The sequence below is a fragment of the Podarcis gaigeae genome, assembly GCF_964106915.1.
Source record: "Podarcis gaigeae genome assembly, chromosome: 11".
Classification (NCBI taxonomy): domain Eukaryota; kingdom Metazoa; phylum Chordata; class Lepidosauria; order Squamata; family Lacertidae; genus Podarcis; species Podarcis gaigeae.
Genome location: NC_139687.1, coordinates 1,950,395 through 1,971,925, shown reverse-complemented (window position 1 = coordinate 1,971,925; position 21,531 = coordinate 1,950,395). Strand labels below are relative to the sequence as shown.

At 43.8% G+C, this 21,531-nt stretch overlaps 1 protein-coding gene across 7 annotated transcripts in view; it reads left to right on the top strand.

The window, feature by feature from the left end:
• Nucleotides 1-21,531, top strand: part of CEMIP2 (cell migration inducing hyaluronidase 2) — a 62,355-nt gene that overhangs the window by 37,891 nt on the left and 2,933 nt on the right. For 3 of the 7 annotated variants that reach the window (XR_014555944.1, XR_014555945.1, XR_014555947.1), the window contains exons 10-21: nucleotides 1,189-1,258; nucleotides 6,111-6,239; nucleotides 8,551-8,639; nucleotides 9,419-9,550; nucleotides 9,767-9,802; nucleotides 10,097-10,252; nucleotides 11,628-11,805; nucleotides 11,939-12,154; nucleotides 14,494-14,705; nucleotides 15,482-15,823; nucleotides 16,333-18,347; nucleotides 19,609-19,707. Coding sequence is in view for 3 of the 7 variants with exons in the window: in XM_083701896.1 (XP_083558022.1) it covers nucleotides 1,189-1,258; nucleotides 6,111-6,239; nucleotides 8,551-8,639; nucleotides 9,419-9,550; nucleotides 9,767-9,802; nucleotides 10,097-10,252; nucleotides 11,628-11,805; nucleotides 11,939-12,154; nucleotides 14,494-14,705; nucleotides 15,482-15,661; nucleotides 18,128-18,347; nucleotides 19,609-19,707 (1,717 nt within the window). In the remaining 4 variants the exon portion in view is untranslated. Of the gene's footprint in view, nucleotides 1-1,188; nucleotides 1,259-6,110; nucleotides 6,240-8,550; nucleotides 8,640-9,418; nucleotides 9,551-9,766; nucleotides 9,803-10,096; nucleotides 10,253-11,627; nucleotides 11,806-11,938; nucleotides 12,155-14,493; nucleotides 14,706-15,481; nucleotides 15,824-16,332; nucleotides 18,348-19,608; nucleotides 21,494-21,531 lie in introns of all 7 variants that reach the window. The other 4 variants (XM_083701896.1, XM_083701895.1, XM_083701894.1 and 1 more) reach the window with 2 other exon arrangements.

Sequence of the window (21,531 nt, the reverse complement as noted above, 5' to 3'; positions counted from 1 at the left end):
TGAAGAGATTGTGTTAAATACATCCTCTCTTCCACAGTTGATTCAGATACAGTGGTGCCCCGCAAGACGAACGCCTCGCAAGACGGAAAACCCGCTAGACGAAAGGGTTTTCCGTTTTGGAGGCGCTTCGCAAAACAAATTTCCCTATGGGCTTCCTTCGCAAGACAAAAGCCCATGGGGAAATCTCCGGGACAGCGGGGAAGCGCAGCGCATCTTCCCCACTGTCCTCGGACCTCCTCCGAAGGCTGGCGGTGGGGCGGAGAGACCTCCTCCCGCCGCCAGCCTTGGGATGGCTGCTCCGAAGGCTGGCGGTGGGGCGGAGAGACCTTCTCCCCGCGCCAGCCTTCGGATGGCTGTCCTGAAGACTTGCGGTGGGAGGAGGGTTTTCCTTCCCACCGCCAACATTCAGAATGCTGTTCTGAAAACCCTCCTCCCTGAGGAAAACCCTGAGGAAAAACCCTCCTCCCACCGCAAGCCCCGGGAACAGAGGAGAAGCGCTGCTCGCCTTCCCCTCTGTTCCCATACCTGTCCTGAAGGCTTGCGGTGGGGAGAAAAGCCCTTCTCCGCACCGCCAGCCTGGCAAGCGGTCTCCATAGGAACACATTAATTGATTTTCAATGCATTCCTATGGGAAACCGTGCTTTGCAAGACGAAAAACTCGCAAGAAGAAAAAACTTGCGGAACGAATTAATTTCGTCTTGCAAGGCACCACTGTAGTATGTGATTTTACTTCAGGGCCTTAAGTTTCAGTATAGGAGAGCTATATTTGAATTGTTTATCTACTCTTTTAAGCATTGTTGCTCAATCTGCAGAGATCCCCCACCCCAGTAAAAATGAATGTTGCTTAAATTTGCAAGTTTACGCTCTTACTGGGAGCCAGTGTGGTGTAGTGGTTAAGAGCAGTAGTCTCGTAATCTGGGGAACCGGGTTCGCTTCCCTGCTCCTCCACCTGCAGCTGCTGGGTGACCTTGGGCCAGTCCCACTTCTCTGAAGTCTCTCAGCCCCACTCACCTCACAGAGTGTTTGTTGGGGGGAAGGAAGGGAAAGGAGAATGTGAGCCGCTTTGAGACTCCTTCGGGTAGTGATAAAACAGGATATCAAATCCAAACTCTTCTTCTTCTACTGTGAGACATATGAGTATCTGTAGGACCTGCTGCTTACACTCTTTCCATTTGTGTCACTTTGCAGGGCTGTTTCCACATTTTGGATTGCTCATCCCAACAATCACCTTATAAATAATGTGGCTGCCGGCTCTCAGGTGAGGCTCTTGGAGCACTGTGTTAACTAATTCTACAAAATGGAAGCATACTGGAAGCATATAACGTTCATCCACCTCCCTTTGTTTTCTTATCATAATGTCATCATTTTTATATTTAATATGCATAAATGATGCACTGTTCAGAAAAGCTCATAAAACCTATATTATAAATCATGGGTTGGATTTGAACTAAGTTAGTTGAAAACAATTAGTTTCAGTGGTAATTAACAGGGCAGTCCTAACCCATGTCTTATTAAATTCAGTGGGGCATACTTCTAGGTAATTGGGATTAAGTTTGCAGCCTAAATTCAGCGAATTTAGCCTGGATCCATTTCCATGTATTTTGCTGAATAATATTTTTCACTTTGCAGACCTATTTCTTCATGTACAAAGATGTTTAAAGAAGATTTGTTTTTATCTTTTACAAGCCAGTAAAACTGTGTTACTTTAAATGCATTGAAAAATCTCCCTATTCCAAAGAAAAAAGTTACTTTTTGCAAATGAGAGGTTGTTAATTTAAGCATAAATCTCTGTGGTCTAACTGGTTGGATGTCTGTTTATTTTAAATGGTAGCTTAGTTTTAGGGTGCTGAGACCTAAATTGGTTAGATTTTGTTTGAAAACTCATTTGACTCAATATTTTACTTACACAGGTAGAGTGCCGTACTATTCACTATGCAGTAAGAAACAATGAAATTTACATTTTCTGTTCTTACGGTATTCGTTAGTGGGTTTTGTAATGAAGCTGGAGATTAGGGCCTCAGACTAATCTTAACTCAGAAAGAGTCCCATTGAATCCATTGGAGCCTACAGAGAGGGGTTTATGGGGAGTTAGGGGAGGGGTAGTACCTCTGGTTGTGCTCCTTCTGGGGTAGTTGCTCCACTTTGTACGCCGCTTTCTGGCAGCTCCTGCAGCCAAGCTGGTGTCCAATGCATTGCTATGCTTTCCTTTGGACCCCATCAGTGAGGCTGAGGGGGGGGGGTCTTGGCATCTGGGCAGCCCAGGACATCCAGACACACTGCCCAGCCTTGTGTCCCAGGAAGGCCACTTCAGGGCTGCTAATGGAGCACTTTGACTTCACCCCCAGAGGAACACTCCATTGTCTCCCAAGGCAAGCAGATGCCAACAACTCTCAAGTAAGTAGGGGTAGGAGTGCAGCCTTAAATGTCATGAGAAATGTAAAGTGTATCAAGGAAAAGGAATAACACTTGTGTATTAGAATTCAGAATAAAGATGATTGTGGTGATAACTGCATTTTTCTTTAAAAGAAAAGAGTATTTATGAGTTACTATCAAACTAGATGGGACGCGGGTGGCACTGTGGGTAAAAGCCTCAGCGCCTAGGGCTTGCCGATCGAAAGGTCGGCGCTTCAAATCCCCGCAGCGGGGTGCGCTCCCATTGCTCAGTCCCAGCGCCTGCCAACCTAGCAGTTCGAAAGCACCTCCGGGTGCAAGTAGATAAATAGGGACCGCTTACCAGCGGGAAGGTAAACGGCGTTCTGTGTGCTGCGCTGGCTCGCCAGATGCAGCTTTGTCACGCTGGCCACGTGACCCGGAAGTGTCTTCGGACAGCGCTGGCCCCCGGCCTCTTGAGTGAGATGGGCGCACAACCCCAGAGTCTGTCAAGACTGGCCTGTACGGGCAGGGGTACCTTTACCTTTACCTTTATCAAACTAGATAATAAGTTGGGAGTCCCAGTAGTGGTAATGTTTGTTTGGTATATGAGTTAAAAAGCAGAAGCTGTCCTTTATTGTCTGTCAGTTTAAAGACAGTTTGAAGGGTTGAATCAGAATTCAGGATGAAAAGACCAGATGTGAAGAGCTTATGCATGAACCAGGAGCGAGTGCTTACATGCATGGGGGTTCATAGGTTAGTGGGGAGCACTGAAAATTTGGGTTGTATGTTAAGGCAAGCTTAACTATTTTGACATTTTGAGGTGTAAAATATATGGGGAAATCCAGGGAAGATTTGAAACTGATGAATAAATATTGTGAAGGTTTCAAAGAAGCTAGAGCTTTGCCCAGGGCGTTCTCTGCTGGGAATTTTCCAGGCTGGGTCTTAGGGGTACAGATAGTGTTTTCCACTCCGGCTGCAAGGCGACCCTGGAGAATCACCATGGAGACCTTTTGCAGCCACTCTTAGAGCTGCACTGCTAGTTCTGGTTGTTTTTTTGCAGTGGCCTATTTGCACTGTCCCCAGACTCTGTGCCTACAAATGGAAACGATTTCTGCACAGCCTCCTGGGCTGCAAATGACAAAGAGATTCATGCAGCCCAGGAAAAGTGTCTCTCACATGTGCAGCCAAGAAGGCTTCACCCTCAGGAAAGGAGGGGAAAGAACTAGGTGGCTTGATGGTTTAATTCAAGCAGACCACTGAGAGGGTTTCAGTGTGTGTGTGTGTATGGGTGTTGTTGTTGTTGCTTGCTTGCTTGCTTGCATGCTTGTTTCCCTTTCCATGGAGGCGCAAGTTACAGCAACAGCCAAGGCGACATTTTTCCACCTTCGCCGCATCAAGCAGTTGGTCCCTTACCTTTCCCGCCCCGACCTGGCCACAGTGATCCATGCGACGGTCCTCTCCAGGCTTGACTACTGTAATTCGCTCTATGCGGGGCTGCCCTTGAAGCTGTCCCAGAAACTCCAGCGGGTACAGAATGCTGCAGCGAGGCTCCTCACGGGGTCTCTGCCATGGGAGCATATTCACCCAGTGCTTTTCAAGCTGCACTGGCTCCCGGTGGAGTACAGGGTCAGATTTAAGGTGCTGCTTTTGACCTTTAAGGACGCAGGTGGCGCTGTGGGTTAAAGCCTCAGCGCCTAGGACTTGCCGATCGAAAGGTCGGCGGTTCGAATCCCTGCGGCGGGGTGCGCTCCCGCTGCTCGGTCCCAGCGCCTGCCAACCTAGCAGTTCGAAAGCACCTCCGGGTGCAAGTAGATAAATAGGGACCGCTTACCAGCGGGAAGGTAAACGGCGTTTCCGTGTGCAGCTCTGGCTCGCCAGAGCAGCGATGTCACGCTGGCCACGTGACCCGGAAGTGTCTCCGGACAGCGCTGGCCCCCGGCCTCTTGAGTGAGATGGGCGCACAACCCCAGAGTCTGTCAAGACTGGCCCGTACGGGCAGGGGTACCTTTACCTTTACCTTTTGACCTTTAAAGCCCTTCACGGCCTAGGACCCTCGTACCTACGGGACCGCCTCTCCCAGTATGCCCCACGGAGAGCCTCAAGGTCCATAAATAACAACACCCTAGTGGTCCCAGGCCCTAAAGAAGTTAGATTAGCCTCAACCAGAGCCAGGGCCTTTTCAACTCTGGCTGGTGGAACGCTCTGCCTCATGAGACCAGGGCCCTGCAGGATCTGATTTCTTTCCGCAGGGCCTGTAAGACAGAGATGTTCCGCCTGGCCTTTGGCTTGGAGCCAATTTGATTCCCTCTCTCTCTCTCTCTCTCTCTCTCTCTCTCTCTTTTTTTCCCCTCTTTCTTTCTTTTCCTTCTCCTCCTGCGATGAGGCTACATTTTAATATTTTAATGTTCCATTATTTTAATGTTGTATTATTTTTTTTTAAGTTGTAATCATTCATCTTGTTTTTATTATTGCTTGTAAGCCGCTCTGAGCCCGGCCTTGGCTGGGGAGGGCGGGGTATAAATAAAAAATTATTATTATTATTATTATTATTACTTGATTGTTTGGTTTGACTGGTTCACCATGCAAACCTTCACTTGTCACTTGCCTCAACTTGGACTGGACAAGGAGACATACTGCAAGGGCCAGGGAATTTTTTGTTTGATCCTGTGCTGGAGAAGGAAAAGCTTTCTGAATCTACTTTCCTCTGAAGGAGAAAACCTGTCAACAATCCTTTAAGAGCTGAATTTTTTAAAAAAATATTATTGCTTTCCTTGGCAACCCCAGGAAGAACAGTAGGAAATGAATTTTATAACAACAGCATGATATGAATGATATAAAAGTAGTTATTGTTAATGTTTTAAGATAAGACCATGAGAAGAGCCCTGCTGAGTCCTGCTTGTCCTGCTTAGTCCAGCAGGAGTTTGTTGAATTAGGGGCCATTCAACAAAGGGCTGTGTGAAGAATTAATTCTTTTTGTCTGTCTTAATTATTTCTCTTGTTGGAACAGAAAGACCCCTCTCTCTACATCCTGTACAATTCTATAAAGCTTTTATAATGTTCCTCCTTACTCACCTTTTTTTTCTAAACCTGAAAGCCCTGATAGTTGTCACTTTCTGTAAAGGGAAGGTGATTCAGCCCCCTGATCATTTTTGCTGCCTCTTTCTTGAGGTTCTTGAGGGGTAATTAACAGAACTTTAAGCTGTATTTCAGGTGTGTGTAAAAGTATTACTATACTAACTTTTTTAAAAAATCAATCTCTGGCATGGAATTCAATTTACTCAGTGAGCAACAGCTTAAGAGAATATTTTTACTGAGCTATTCACCACATTCTTAAGAGTTTTCTTAGATAGTAATCACCAGTTGACACCCCATCAATGTGAAGTTGGGGGGGGGGGTGTCCCAATGTTCAACACTTGCTATTTTGTTGCCCATTCACCTATTTTGGAGAGATACTTTTTGAACTCATTGCACTATATTTTGGTTTTTACTACCCTAAATAATTTGCTAGCATCTGTAGCTTGGGTCCCCTTGTTGCTCACCCCTAATGCCAGAAAATTTATGAACAAGTTTAAAAACACTCACCAGTCCTTGGAGGACTGTAATTAGCTGGGAGTAGGAAGCATAATGTGCTTTCTAGGATTAGAAAGCACATTATGTAGTAGTAATTATGATTGTGTTGCTGTGTTCCTATCCAAACGGATCCATGACAAAGTTTATTTATCACCTCTTGTTTCCAGGATGCTGGCATATGGTACATATTTCACAAAGTGCCTACAGGAGAGTCTCATGGGTTGTTTCCTGAAACCAAAGCTGAACTAACACCACTAGGAATTTTCTATAACAACAAGGTGCACTCCAACTTTAAGGTAAATAATTCTTCAAATGAACTGAAAAATTATGTATAATTTATGTCTAAAGTACTATATTTTTCTCTCCATAAAGCGTACCTGACCATAAGGTGCACCTAGTTTTTAGAGGAAGAAAACAAGAAAAAAAATATTCTGAATCAAATGTTGTTGGAGAGGAGTTATAAGTGGGGAGGGAAGAAAAAACACTGAAGGGACAAGGAGCACATGTGGGGTGTATGGAAAAGGAGGTGGCTAATGATGCAGGAGAGGGGTTTAAGGGGAGGAGGAAAGGAAGGCAAATGGTCTCTCTCCCCCCCCCCCGCCCAAGCCAGCCCTCTCTCTCTCACCTGCATGTTTTCTGGCACCTGCGCGTCCATGGCATGCTTCCCTGGACGCAGCACCGGAGCACAGAGAGGAGGAGGAGGCGACAGCTGTCATTTGCGCTCCTAGCTGCCGGAAGCTGAGCTGGGTGGGCTGGAGCCTGCGCACCGTCACCTCGCAGCAGGCAGACACGCTGAATAAGGGGAATGGGCCATCACTGGTCCGATCCGAGCAAACACAGCAACCGAAAACACAAGAGGGTGGGCAGTAAGACCCTGAGGGAGAGGGCAGGAAAGGAATTCACTGCAGCTGTGCGCTCCCTGCCAGAAAGGTACAAGAGCAGCGGCTGACTTTAACTGCCCAGTTAAAACCGTACACAGCTGGGAGCGCAAAACAAAATAGGAGTCGCAATTGAATCCTTAGGAAGGTGCTACAATAATTAGACAAGGGGAACAGGGCTGATGAAGAAATGGTAGCTTTGGGATGCCGTACAGATTGAGAGGCTCCACACACAAGGACACTCAAATGCCCAAACGCACCCTTTAACCACGCACTCTCCCGTGGAGCAACACAACTCACACTCCTCCACACACCCCCCCCCCCCAAAATATGCCCGATACAGGAACCCCAGCAGCCTCCTCTCTGCAGCCTTCCCTCCTCCGTGACATACGATCCGATTTTCGCCCCTGCACTCTGGCGATTCAGCTCCAGGGACCACACATTCGCTCTATAAGACGCCCAGACATTTCCCCTTACTTTTTAGGAGGAAAAAAGTGTGTCTTATGGATTGAAAAATATGGTAATTGCAAATGATGATGAATATCATTTACCGTACTTTTCCATGTATAACATGCCCCTGTGTATAACACACAAACCCCGCCAATTTTGGGGGACCAAAATTAAGAAAAGGGGGGATTCCCCAAGTTCTTGAGCTTTTTGGGGGGGCATAGTTGTTGGGCTTTTTTATGGGGAAATGCAAAAAGTCACTCACCCGCCAGACTGACAATGCTGCTTGCGTAGGTAGACAAAGCAACCTATCCTCTTTCCCATCGCTGAAAAAGCCAATTGCCGCAGCGACAGCCAGTCAACAACAGCCCTTTCAACAGCTACCAAGAATAATCTCCAACTCGTGGCAGCAACCAATCCCATGCCCCACAATGCACTACCCATGTATAGAAGACCCCTAATTTTGAACATGATTTTTAAATTAAAAAAAAATAGGCTTATACTTGGAAAAGTACAGTAATTTTTTACATTACTGTACTGCCCTTCATCTGAGGATCACAGGGTGGTTTACAATATAAAAACACAAAAATGCATACCATAGTAACAAACAAAACCAATAACCTCCTCTGTGACGCCCTCTCCCCAAATTGCAGACAGACCCATCTTTTCTCAGGATTCGTGGCCAGATAGACACTCTGAGCATCTTCAAAGAGCCCAGCAAAATCATACATTCAGAAATTGACTATGACGAATTGCCTCCTTGGAATGAACTTAACATTGCCATAATTTTTCATATTCTTGTCATCTTTCCAATTGGTTTTTGATGTCCTTCCAACATTTTCTTGGTGTTCTTCCAACACCAGCCAAGCCAAAAGAAAGGCTTCATATTACTGTGGGCATGCTAGGTAGGTTCTGCAAATAGAAAGAATGCATGCTGACATTTTCCAGTTCATTGTCCTAGAGTCCTAGAATTTTAGCTGAAAACACACTCCAAGTCTTAGGTGTGGTAACACGAACTTTTCACTTCCGTGAGATGGCTGCTTGAGAAGAAGATGGCATTTTACTGGCTGTGACCTAGGATAGTATAGTGGGTGGAATATTCTGATATGTTCAGTTTCTAATGCAGGAGACAAGACTCTCTGATTTCTTTCAGTCTGTGAAAGCTTCAAGAATATGTTCCCAGGCACTTTTTCCTTCTCATATTAGCTGTTGTAATTAAGAACTGCAAGACTATAAACACCATACTGGTTATAAAGTTATTTGTATCTTTTTATTATTGCAGGCTGGATTGTTCATTGATAAAGGTGTGAAAACTACCAATGCAAGTGCTGATGATAAAAGGGAGTATCTGTGTTTGGACAATAATGCAAGGTAGAACATACTATGTGGAAGGAAATGATGGAGGATTAAATACAGGAGTGTTATTTTTGTTGTCCAGAATTTGCAAACCCTAGCTTAATTCACATGGAATGTCTTAATGTAGTTGTGCACATGTTTTGGCTGCTGAATCCACAATTTTTGCAGCCTTATAGTGAAACACTTCCAGTTGTTACTCCCCCACCCCCCTAAGGCTGCCACTGAAGTGCATGCATGTTGTTGCTACCTCACTGTTTCATTCAGTTCTGCCTGTTCCTGTTTGTTGAATTGTGGTCCATGGGCACACTTACTATTGGGGTGTATAGAGAAGGGTTGGTCAGTCTCCCAATTACCATTACCACTGCTCTACCTGTGCACAGCCCTCTGCATAGATAGAAGCATTCCAAACACTACTGGATTTTGTGTTCTAGAATTAGGTAGCCATTAAGTACTTGCAGCATTTTTCTTACTTTTTTCCACACTCTCATAAATAAAAGGGAGGAAAGCTTCAGCAATAAATTCCCTCCAGGACTGAAGCATCTGCATCTGTGGGTATGTTGTCCTTTTCCAGTATGAGATTACTGGGGATTGCTTTATGCTATGGAAATTAGGTTTTGCTTAGTGACAAAGACCCTTGGAGTTCAAAAGTAAAACCTGTTTCTTTTTTGCAGTATGCGTGTGTGCTTGAGCTGAATTTTTGTAAACATTTGTGTGAGGTGCTGTCGTTTTTATACTGATGTACGCAGAATTGCAGGTGTGCAGGTCCATTCACACCCCCTCTCTTCTTTTTCAAGGTTTCGACCACATCAAGATGCAGATCCTGCAAAGCCCCGAGTTGCTGCTCTCATAGACAGGCTAATAGCTTATAAAAATAATGACCATGGAGCTTGGGTCAGAGGAGGGGAAATCATTATTCAGAACTCTGGGTAGGTTGCCCTTCAGCAAATACCTACACATTGTTAAAGTAAATAAAACAGCTATCTTGAACAGACTTGCACAAGGTGACTGTACAGGTAAAAAACTTTGTCCTGCCAATTTCTGGAAATGTAAACTATTGCCATTTTCACCTATCTGGATTGGGGCTTTAGGTTTAGGTTATTGGTGTTTTTCCTGAAATAATTGGTTGTTTTTTTCTCTTCTAGCTTTGCTGACAATGGAATAGGCTTAACCTTTGCCAGGTTAGTGCTGTTTCATTTTTACTACTTTTGTATTAGTCTGTCTCCTTTGAAGTTTTAAATGTCAAATCAGAAAACAGATCCTAACAAGTCTGTGCCTAAGTTACTGTTGGACTCCAGGTCAGATCAGAGGCAGCGCTGCCCTGCTGGCTTTCACATATAGCTTCAGTGGTTTTTAGCTGCTGTGTTGCACAGGTAGAGAATATTCTGTTCAGGTTCTTAAATAAGCAAGGCTGTAGTTGAAAGTATTATTATTATTATTATTATTATTATTATTATTATTATTATTATTTGCAGTGATGGAAGCTTCCCAAGTGATGAAGGCTCCAGCCAGGATGTATCAGACTCTCTGTTTGTTGGTGAAAGCAATAATTATGGCAATTCAGGCGGCCAAAACAAATACTGGGGCACTGGAGGAATAAACAATAAAAATCGTACTTTGCCTAGAAACCGGTAAGCATACAGTGCCTGAAACAGAGTGACCTTTCCAGGGGCGCAGCTCTCGTTCCCCTCCCTGTGAGAAACTCTACAAATATCTTACTATCAATCTCTGACTTGAAGTTGGGTTTCTCCAGCTCTCTTCTTTTTATTTTTGGCACATGCCAGCTTCCCTTACTTCTTAGTAACACAGGCCTGCCATCCTGTCCAAGCACATTCATGTCTTGAGAGATCCTTCTGGATCCCATCTTCTTCCCATTGACTTGCTCCTGAACCTTCTTGTTAGAGCAGACATGCACTTACGCACTGGGACATTCATGTGGGCAGGCCTCCAAGTAATGCTCTTTTAAATTACCTTTTGTGTTTCACAACTCCTGCAGTTTTTCTTACACAGTCTTTGCATTTCAGTTAAAGGAGATGAAAGAGCTCTAGTGACCTTTTAGGGAAAATGTTTGTTCAGCTTTGGGAATGCCAATTTGACTCTGCTTCGCATTCCTGTCAGTAAAAGAGTCTGGAGCGCTTGCTGACCTTGCAGGAGACCTGCTTGCTTAAAAAAAGAATATTTGCTGTCTCCTAGAATGATAGCTTCATGTCAAGGTGCAAGTAGAACCACATACACGAGAGAGTGGATGTGGAGGGAGTCAGTCTAAGTCTGCTAGCAGCTGTCAGTGGCAATTGGACAATGAGCATTTGTGACCAGTTTCCTAAAGCTGCTTGCAAATAAAGTCCTTTGGAGGCTTGGGCACTCTAATTAACAGTATTAACAAGTTTTAGGCTTACCATGCTAGTTTGAATGATAGGCTAGAAATGAGCAAGATCAAAGTGCAAAAGTTGGACTATTGCACAAAATCTACCTGCTAATTGGTACCTCTTCAATACTTTCCTCCACTTTCCTATTTAACCAGCTGCAGGGGATTCAGCTGTCTGCAGATGACCTTAGGATAATTAGAGTAGAAAGAATAAGGTTAGAGTTCATAAATTCCTGTATTTAAATAAGGATCATTAGAGATACACTCACTTTAAAAAAAGGCTGAGTGCTGAGCTCTTGAGATAGAGTAGAAATAGGAGTTATATTAATTGGGTGTGGATATGGCCAGAATAAGCATGCATTGCTTGCAATTAGAACCTTTAAAAAACACAAATACTGTCTCAGCATTGCATTTATATTCAAAAAATTGCTGTAATTTTAAGGCTATGTTAGTATCTTTTAGCTACGAATATTTTATATATACAGCTTAATCCTATGCATGTTTACTCAGAAGTAACTCTCACTGTGTTGGGTGGAGTGCCATGGATATTGTCTGCCTAGTCCATATCTAAGTAAAGAAGTGTACTTGGCTGCTGCAGGCAAAAAGGGGTCTCTAAATATGTACCTATCTACTTTTAACAGGACGTATCCCATCAGAGGCTTTCAGATTTACGATGGACCTATACGTCTCTCCAAGTGCACATTCAACAATTTTGTGCCAACTCCAGATAGATTCACTAGTGCAATTGGGTTCCTAATGAAAAACACCTGGCAAATTACCCCCCAAAACAATATTTCTCTTGTGAAGTTTGGTGAAGAGGTAAATTTTCAGATTTTCCCAAATGGGGAAAGGATGACTGAGCAATGTTTGGTGGAAATGCAGGGTACAACAAACAAATATTTATTGATAAAAGATTATTGCCTTAAAATTAATGTTGCTCTTGTCTTTTAAGGTTTCTCTGAAAGTCTTTTTCGGTAAACCTGGGCCTTGGTTTGAAGAGGCTGATCTGGATGGCGACAAGAACTCAATATTTCATGATGTTGATGGATCTGTGACTGGCTACAAGGACACCTATGTTGGCAGAATGGATAACTACCTGATTCGACATCCTGACTGTGTTAATCTCACCAGGTGGAATGGTGTGCTCTGCAGTGGGACCTTTGCTCAGGTTAAAGAGAGGCCATTGTTAATATGCATAAAACTTGAGCAGCTGATATTACTGTTTACCCATTTCTTCCAATTTTTATGAAAGTTATAGTAGAATTCTTTATGTCAAGGGATGGGCAGTCTCCCCCCCCCCTTTGTCTTTGTATACTGTCTTAGTTTCATGATGTTAGCTGCCCTGAGTCCGGCTCCGGCTGGGGAGGGTACAAATAAAAAGATTGATTGATTGATTGATTGATTGATTGATCTGTCTGTCTGTGTGTCTGTCTGTCTGTCAGAGAGGTGGGCCAGACCAGAAGCAAAAGTGGCTGAGGGCTGTGTCCCCTGTTTCTGTCTCTCTTTCTGCCCCTGCCCTTTCCCTTCTTTTCCTTTTGTTGCTTATATGTGCATTAAATTAGACCAAGGGTCACATGACATCAGACTGAGGGCAGCCTGTGGTACTTGGGCCCAAGCTTGTCATTTCTGATTTACATCCTTATTTATATTCAGAGCTCAGCCTACTGAATGGGTTCTCTCTTTCACACTCATACACCATCTCCCTGCTCCCAAATTGTCCGCTATTTTTAAAACAATGAATAGGAAGAGGGCAAACATTTTCATCAAGTGCAGGATTAGATGTATGAAGACAGAACCAGCACACAGAGAAAAAAGACTTCCTTTATCATATTTGCACAGCTTAGAGGCGGGAACCTCTGAACTCCATTCTTTGTTATCATTTCATACAAATACTGAAAAAGGCATTGGGCAAGTCACTTTATTTTATTTTTTTACTTTAGCGCTTGGTCTGTGATAAAGTACTTCCTTTATTTAAAAAAACTGTAGAACTACTATGGTTCCATATAAAGAGTACAGTGTTGTTGTTTAGTCATTTAGTCGTGTCTGACTCTTCATGACCCCATGAACCAGAGCATGCCAGGCACTCCTGTCTTCCACTGCCTTCCACTCCCTTCTCCTTCTGCCCTCCATCTTTCCCAACATCAGGGTCTTTTCCAGGGACTCCTCTCTTCTCATGAGGTGGTCAAAGTATTGGAGCCTCAGCTTCAGGATCTGTCCTTCCAGTGAGCACTCAGGGCTGATTTCCTTAAGAATGGATAGGTTTGAACATCTTGCAGTCCATGGGACTCTCAAGAGTCTCCTCCAGCACCATAATTCAAAAGCATCAATTCTTCGGCGATCAGCCTTCCTTATGGTCCAGCTCTCACTTTCATACATCACTACTGGGAAAACCATAGCTTTAACTATACGGAGCTTTGTTGGCAAGGTGATGTCTCTGCTTTTGAAGATGCTGTCTAGGTTTGTCATTGCTTTTCTCCCAAGACAAAGGCGTTTTTTAATTTCGTGGCTGCTGTCACCATCTGCAGTGATCATGGAGCCCAAGAAAGTAAAATCTCTCACTGCCTCCATTTCTTCCCCTTCTCTTTGCCAGGAGGTGATGGGACCAGTGGCCATGATCTTAGTTTTTTTGATGTTGAGCTTCAGACCATATTTTGTGCTCTCCTGTTTCACCCTTATTGAAAGGTTCTTTAATTCCTCCTCACTTTCTGCCATCAAGGTTGTGTCATCTGCATATCTGAGGTTGTTGATATTTCTTCCGGCAATCTTAATTCCGGCTTGGGATTCATCCAGCCCAGCCTTTTGCATGATGAATTCTGCATATAAGTTAAATAAGCAGGGAGACAATATACAGCCTTGTCGTACTCCTTTCCCAATTTTGAACTAATCAGTTGTTCCATATCCAGTTCTAACTGTAGCTTCTTGTCCCACATAGAAATTTCTCAGGAGACAGATGAGGTGATCAGGCACTCCCATTTCTTTAAGAACTTGCCATAGTTTGCTGTGGTCGACACAGTCAAAGGCTTTTGCATAGTCAATGAAGCAGAAGTAGATGTCTTCCCCCCAATTCCTGGAAGAGGTTTTGTTTCTACCTGCTCTGTCCAGGCAGCCATGCCTTGGGGGATCCAACAAGTCTCCTTCCTCTCTCCTATGTGGCCCCTTTCTCCACTTCCTATTTAAGACTAGCCATAGCTTGTCATGTCAAAATTTTATTACTATTATTGAAGGGGATGGTGTAACAGCGGCCAATACCACCAAATGATGGTTTCTGATCTTGGTTTCCAACTGAGGTCTTGTATGAGCAGAGGGACTTTATCAAAACTTTCCATTAAGTATGTCATGTAATCCAGTGGTAAACAACCATTTTTTCTTAATTCAAAGTTTTTGTTATCCAAATATATTTAGATATCCTCTAGGCCATCCAAACAACTGAGAGCTGGACTGTTTGCAACTGATGTGGTATAATCTATCCTAGTTTTTACATATTCATTCTGTTTTGATAACTGTTAGGTGTACATTCAGACACGGAATCCACAGAATCTTACCATGACTATGGTGCGAGATGAATACCCTTCCAGTCCTATGATACTGAGAGGGATTAATAATCAGAAAGCTGACTACCAGCAATACCAGCCTGTGGTGATGCTTCAGAAGGGCTACACAATACATTGGAATGGACAAGCCCCACAAACAACATTTCTGTACCTCATTAACTTCAACAAGTAGGTTGCCTTTCAATGTCCAGTTTTGTTTAAAAATGCAGATATATTCCATGAACTCTCATCTACCTCATAAAGCAATGTGAAGCATGTATTTCTTTGTTAGTTTTTGAAGTATAATAATGTATTATTACAAACTGAGCAAAACTCTTATCAGCCGTAGACAAACAGCAATGACAACAAAAGGAAGAACACATGGTTTATATCATAGCCTAATCCTCACTGACAGCACTAACAATGCAAATTGGCTAGCTTGATTTAATAAATGATTTAAACTTCCTCTCAGATGAGAAAACCAAGTTGTTCTGTGGCACAAGTCATCAGGCTGTCCTCATGTGCAAGCCACATTGAATGTTCCTGTGTCCTTATCAAAAGAACATTGTGGAGCAGAAGATTTTTCTCTTTTGTTCTAATTTTCCCAGCAGTCTTTTCAACCTTTCAGTAGTATTATGTTGTGAAAAAATATGCTCAGTATTCAGACAAAATGAGTATGGCATGGTGGACAGAACTTTGGAAGGTCTTGGTTTAAATTTATAGCTAAAATAGTTCCCAAAGAACTTTGTTCATTCTGCTGCAGCTAATTTTACTTCCACATCTGTAAACTAGGAATTACAGTTGAAACTAGGAATTTTCTTGTTTCTGTGGTAAGGATACTTGTAAACAGTATTAGAAATCATTTTAGTACTATGTGGTCATGCTGAATGATAACTCATCGCAAGCAGCAAATGAAAAAGCTTTTATAAGCATATGGTAATGTTTTTGTCACTTTCTGTTTTCAGGAATGACTGGATTCGGGTGGGTCTCTGTTACCCACCAGACACTACTTTCCAAGTAACCTCTGACGCATTCCGGAGGCCTGCACCTCCCAACAGCGTGGAGGATTATGTGTCTGTATCTTCAATGGCGGAATTGCAGAATAGGCGAATGGAGAGAAAGTTTTATTTTGATAACAGCACTGGGTAGATATTTGCCACAAAACCATAATTTGTAGTATAATTAAATGTTCAGTTTTTTAGTATCTATAAGAACTGGATGACCTGGTTTTTTGTCAGTGGAGAGCTATAGCATGAATGTAATTCTAAGAGGAATCATCAGGATTTGTGGTTATGTATGCAGTAGTTGTATGCAGTAGTTATGTATGCAGCAGAACAAAGGTTCGTATAGTTAAAGCTATGGTTTTCCCAGTAGTGATGTATGGAAGTGAGAGCTGGACCATAAAGAAGGCTGATCGCCGAAGAATTGATGCTTTTGAATTATGGTGCTGGAGGAGACTCTTGAGAGTCCCATGGACTGCAAGAAGATCAAACCTCTCCATACTGAAGGAAATCAACCCTGAGTGCTCACTGGAAGGACAGATTGTGAAGCTGAGGCTCCAGTACTTTGGCCACCTCATGAGAAGAGAAGACTCCCTGGAGAAGACCCTGATGTTGGGAAAGATGGAGGGCACAAGGAGAAGGGGACGGCAGAGGACGAGATGGTTGGATAGTGTTTTCGAGGTTACCAGCATGAGTTTGACCAAACTGCGGGAGGCAGTGGAGGACAGAGGTGCCTGGCGTTCTCTGGTCCATGGGGTCACGAAGAGTCGGACACGACTAAACGACTAAACAACAACAACAACAACATGCAGTAGTTTATCAAACTGTCAATTCCCCAAAGGTCACTGCAGTGTAGGCTGTTCTGAGTACACAGAAAAATATGAAGTTTACATTCAACAAATGCTTTTGTTACCCATCTCAGGCCATTCTGGGTAGGGCTTTCCCTACCCACCCAAGGTTTGAGTGCATTCTTTCAGACTGCCCTGTTGTCCCACCAGACTTCCCAGCAATCTGTGTAAACAGTGCACTCTGCACAGAGGAAGAATTGCAGAATACATCTTACTTCTTTCCTCCCCTTCCTCTCTATGTGGTTATGCACTAAAGATGCAACATACAGTGGGGGGGGGGGAAGTATTTGATCCCCTGCTAAATTTGCCTGTTTGCCCTCTGACGAAGAAATGACCAGTCCATAATTTTAATGGTAGGTTTATTGTAGCTGTGAGAGGCAGAATAACAACAGGAAAAACCCCACATACCCAGAAGCCAATAGATTGATGTGCATTATAATGAGTGAAATAAGTATTTGATCCCTTTGCAAAGGATGACTTAGTACTTGGTGGCAAAACCCTTGTTGGCAATTACAGAGGTCAGACATTTCTTGTAGGTGGCCACCAGGTTTGCACACATCTCAGGAGATATTTTGTCCCACTCCTCTTTGCAGATCCTCTCCAAGTCAGTGAGATTTCGAGGCTGATGTGTAGCTACTCAAACCTTCAGCTCCCTCCACAGATTTTTGATGGGATTAAGGTCTGGAGACTGGCTAGGCCACTCCAGGACCTTAATGTGCTTCTTCTTGAGCCGCTCCTTTGTTGCCTTGGCCGTGTGTTTTGGATCACTGTCATGCTGGAATACCCATCCTTGACCCATTTTCATTGCCCTGACTGAGGGAACGAGGTGCTCACCCAAGATTTGACGATACATGGTCCCATCCATCATCCCTTCGATGTGGTGAAGGTGTCCTGTCCCCTTAGCAGAAAAACACCCTCAAGTGTCCCCCTTCATGTTTGATGGTGGGGATGGTGTTCTTGGGGTCATAGGTAGCATTCCTCCTCCTCCAGACACGGCAAGTTGAGTTGATGCCAAAGAGCTCGATTTTGGTCTCATCTGACCACAACACACTCACCCAGTTCTCCTCTGGGTCATTCAGATGTGCATTGGCAAACTGCAGACAGGCCTGTACATGTACTGTCTTCAGCAAGGGGACCTTGCGGGCTCTGCAAGATCTCAGTCTTTCACGGCGTAGTGTGTTACCAACTGTTTTCCTGGTGACTATGGTCCCAGGTGCCCTGAGATCATTGACAAGTTCCCCCCGTGTAGTTCTGGGCTGCTTCATCACCGTTCTGCTGATCATTGCAACTCCACGAGATGAGATCTCGTATGGAGCCCCAGACCAAAGGAGGCTGACAGTTATTTTGTGTTTCTTCCATTTGCGAATTACTGCACCAACTGTTGTCACCTTCTCACCAAGCTGCCTGGCAATAGTCTTGTAGCCCAGCCCAGCCCTGTGCAGTTCTACAATCTTGTCCCTGGCATCCTTGGGCAGCTCTTTGATCTTGGTCCTGGTGGCTACTTTGGAATCTGCTGGATTGATTGTTTCTGTCGACAGGTGTCTTTTGTACAGGTACTGAAACGAGCTGGGATTACAGGCAAGACCTCTCCCTTACAGCAGGTGCTTCTAATCTCAGCTCGTTACACACAGTGAAGATACCAGGTAGCCTGACTTCTGGCAAATGGCCTCATGGGAGCCATATGAAATAAGGAATAGTGCCAGCACTGCTGGTTTTGTAATAAAGTGTGATCTGTTCTTTGTTTTTGTGTGTTCATGTACAGGCTGCTGTTTTTGTTTCTTCAAGCCAAATACCACAGGGAGGGCCACAGTTACTGTTCCTTTCGGGGATGTGAAAGAGTCAAGATTCAGGCCAGCTTTCGGCCAAAGTCTGTCAGTAACTGCTTGACAAAAGCTTACCCAAAGTACTTCCAGAAGCCAACTGTGGTGAAAAGAATGCCCACAAAGACTACGGGCTCCTGTCAGAAATGTGGCTCCACTCAGGTGGGAAAAGGGCACAGCATCAAGAGCGATATGGTTGATTAGCGCATAACCTCTTGCAGTTTCTCTCAGGGTTTTCAACCGTGTTGACAGGACACTCGCTGTCATGAGTAAATGGGGCAGGATTTGAATGTAAGAAGAATGAGGTGGATCAAAGCAGAGACTGAAGGATGGGATGGATAGAGACGAGATGAGATAAGATGAGAAGTTTTAGGAAATCACATTGCTGAACAGCATCATGTTTAAAACCTCAGCAAAACTTGAAATCATTTGGAAATGACTGCATCTGCATGATATGTATATTTTGAAAGAATAAGAATAGAAGGCCCTTCTAAATTAGGCCAGTGGTCCATCTAGTCTAGCATCCCTGTTCTCACAGTGGCCAACCACATTCCCATCATGGGAAACCCTCAAGTGGCAACCAAGCAGGGCTCCATTATACAGGAAGTGGATAGACAACAGTTTCTCTCTCTCTCTCCCTCTCTCTCTCCCTCCCTCCCTCTCTCTCTCTCTCTCTCTCTCTCTCTCTCTCTCTCTCACACAGACACACACAGACACACACAGACAGGAGGGCTTTTGCCCTCACATTTCTGTTCATGGGTTTCCCATAGGCATTTGAATCACCATGGTCAGAAATGGGATCCTAGGCTAGATTGACCTTGGTCTTATCCAGCAAAATTCTTCCTAATAGCACTGCCTCTCAGTGTTAGCTGCTAGACAGATACACAGGGTGGTGAATGTGCCTGACCAGAAAGTGCACAGCTGGGCATTATTTGTAAGGGAATCCTAGGTGGGATTGGGGAAGAGCCAAGCAGCAGATCCAGCCCTGCAGCCCAACCCTTCCTAGGGGGCAGGTGTAGCTGAGGATCCTAAAGATCTAGCTTGGGGAAAGTTGAGGAAAATAAGCCAAACAGAATCACTTTAATCTTGCCTTTCCATTATGCTTTTGAGGCTTTTGTTTTTTCTTTCTTTCACATTTCTCTGTGCTGTGCTGTTTTTTTCTGCGGTGTGTTTTTGAAGCTTTCCTTTTACAGGAAAAAAAGGCTTTTAATGAACTGAACAACTTTTTAAAGCTTCAACAGGAATATAAGGTTTTCCATCTTTTATTGTATGATGCTGTACTTGTGAATATACTTTTTCTAGTCCTCACCCAAATCTCAGCACAGTCGGCTTCTGTCACCTGACATTCCTGTTCTAAGAGAAAAATTATACGCTATACACTCATATAATGGCTACTTTTAAACATTAATTGTATTCTATTCAGGTGGCATTTACCAGTGATCCTCATAAAACCTACCTCCTTGTGAAAATTCAGTCTCCGGACACAGTTGAGTTGCAAAGGAACGAAGAATCTTATGTCTCAGTAAGTATTCTTGCAATCTTTCTTTACCACAAGCCTTTATTAACATCATGCAGGAATGCCATAACCTGTGTAGGTGTTTGAAAAAGGATCATTTAGGAACAAACCATATCAGCATAAACTTGGGGGAAAAGAATAAGAGAATAATTTGGCATCCTCAGCATTCCTGTTATTTGCAGCATCTTTGCATATTGATTTGTTTTCAAAATACCATTGGTAAAATTTAAATTTAAAGCGTATACTAGTGATTTAGAATAAGATACACTCAGGTTTATTGAGACGTATCCCAAGTTCAATCAAGTAGGAGGCAATGTGTGCAGAAATAGACATACACATGACTTGAAAATACTGGTTGCACTGCCATTGCCAACTTTCGAGTCTGCTTTTTACTTAAGGACTCTTATAAATCCCGAGGGTTTCAACTCAGATCTTTTGGTATTGCCTTGGAACTCTTGTATAATTCAAGTGATCAATATATTTATTGCAATATTCAAACCAGATTAAGGGACATTGAAAAACAAAACATCGAGTCAGGGGTAAATAAAATTTGGTTCCCCAAATTCTATGATTTAAATCCAACAGATAACAGGGTCACTTATATTTCAAAAATAATAATTCCAGTCCAACACAGGGCCTTTATGTTAGCCCAACTGAACATTTTCCTCTCAGCTTTTGTCAAGGGCAGATATTTAAACATGCCCAGAAATTATAGACATTGCAGATGTTTTTTGAATGTGCCGGACACTGCAGAACATATTCTTTTGTGCTGTCCATTGTACAATCAGCTATGCAAATGCGTCCTGTCCCCCTTTTTGGGTAGTCTGACATCGTGGCACAGTGAAAACATCAGATTCTAATCTGTCTGACATTAACCAGGAAGCAACTGCAAGGGGCTGAGTTTTTGTCAATACAGTGGTACCTCAGTTTAAGGACAACCCTGTTTACGAACGATTCAGTTTATGAACTCCGCAAAAGTGTCCTGGTTTGTGAACTTTACCTTGGTCTAAGAACGGAAGTCGAACGGTGGGAGGGCACTGGCAGCGGGAGACCTCATCAGGGAAGGCATGCCTCGGTTTAAGAACGGACTTCCGGAATGGATTAAGTTTGTAAACTGAGGTACCACTGCACTATTTCTTAAAGTGGTGAATGTCAGTAGTGCACTGGTGCAACACTTAAAGCACAATATTGCTGCAACTCCCACCATCCCTGGCTGGGCGGATGAGGTTTGTGGCCCTCCAGGTGTTGCGGGACTCCAGCTTCCCCCCCCCTCTGCCTTAAAACGATGATTAAATTAGAGGATAGAGTGCTGTCAGTGGCTGCAAGCCATGAAGGCTGTGGGTGGCCTTCATGAGGCAGACCACCGGGGGAGGGGGTGAGAGTTGCTCCTGAGTGCAGGTTTCCCAAAGGCATCTGGTTGGGCACTGTGAGAAGAGGAGGCTGGACTGATGGCCTTTGGCAGGATCCAGCAGGGCTGCTCTTCCGTTCCTAGATGGCTGAGATGGGGATATTTACTTCAGCTCTAAGGGGTTAAATGTAGTGATGAAAAATTAGTTCTGGTTTGGGGCCAAATGTGCGGCTGGGAAATGAAGGTCTTCAGGCATCAGAGTTTGAAGGTTAGAACTGAATCAGTGGGCAGGTAAATGCACTTGAATCTTTCAGGGAAATCGGAGGAAAATAGAGTTGCAGCATTAGCATTTTTAATTGCCTTAACATGGCAAACTGAAGCTTTTGAGGATGGTTCTCCTCTGATTTTTAAAAGGGGCTTTGAACAACTCTCTCACTGAGAACTGTGTTATACTACTTGTGGTTTGTACAAGTCCGCTGTTT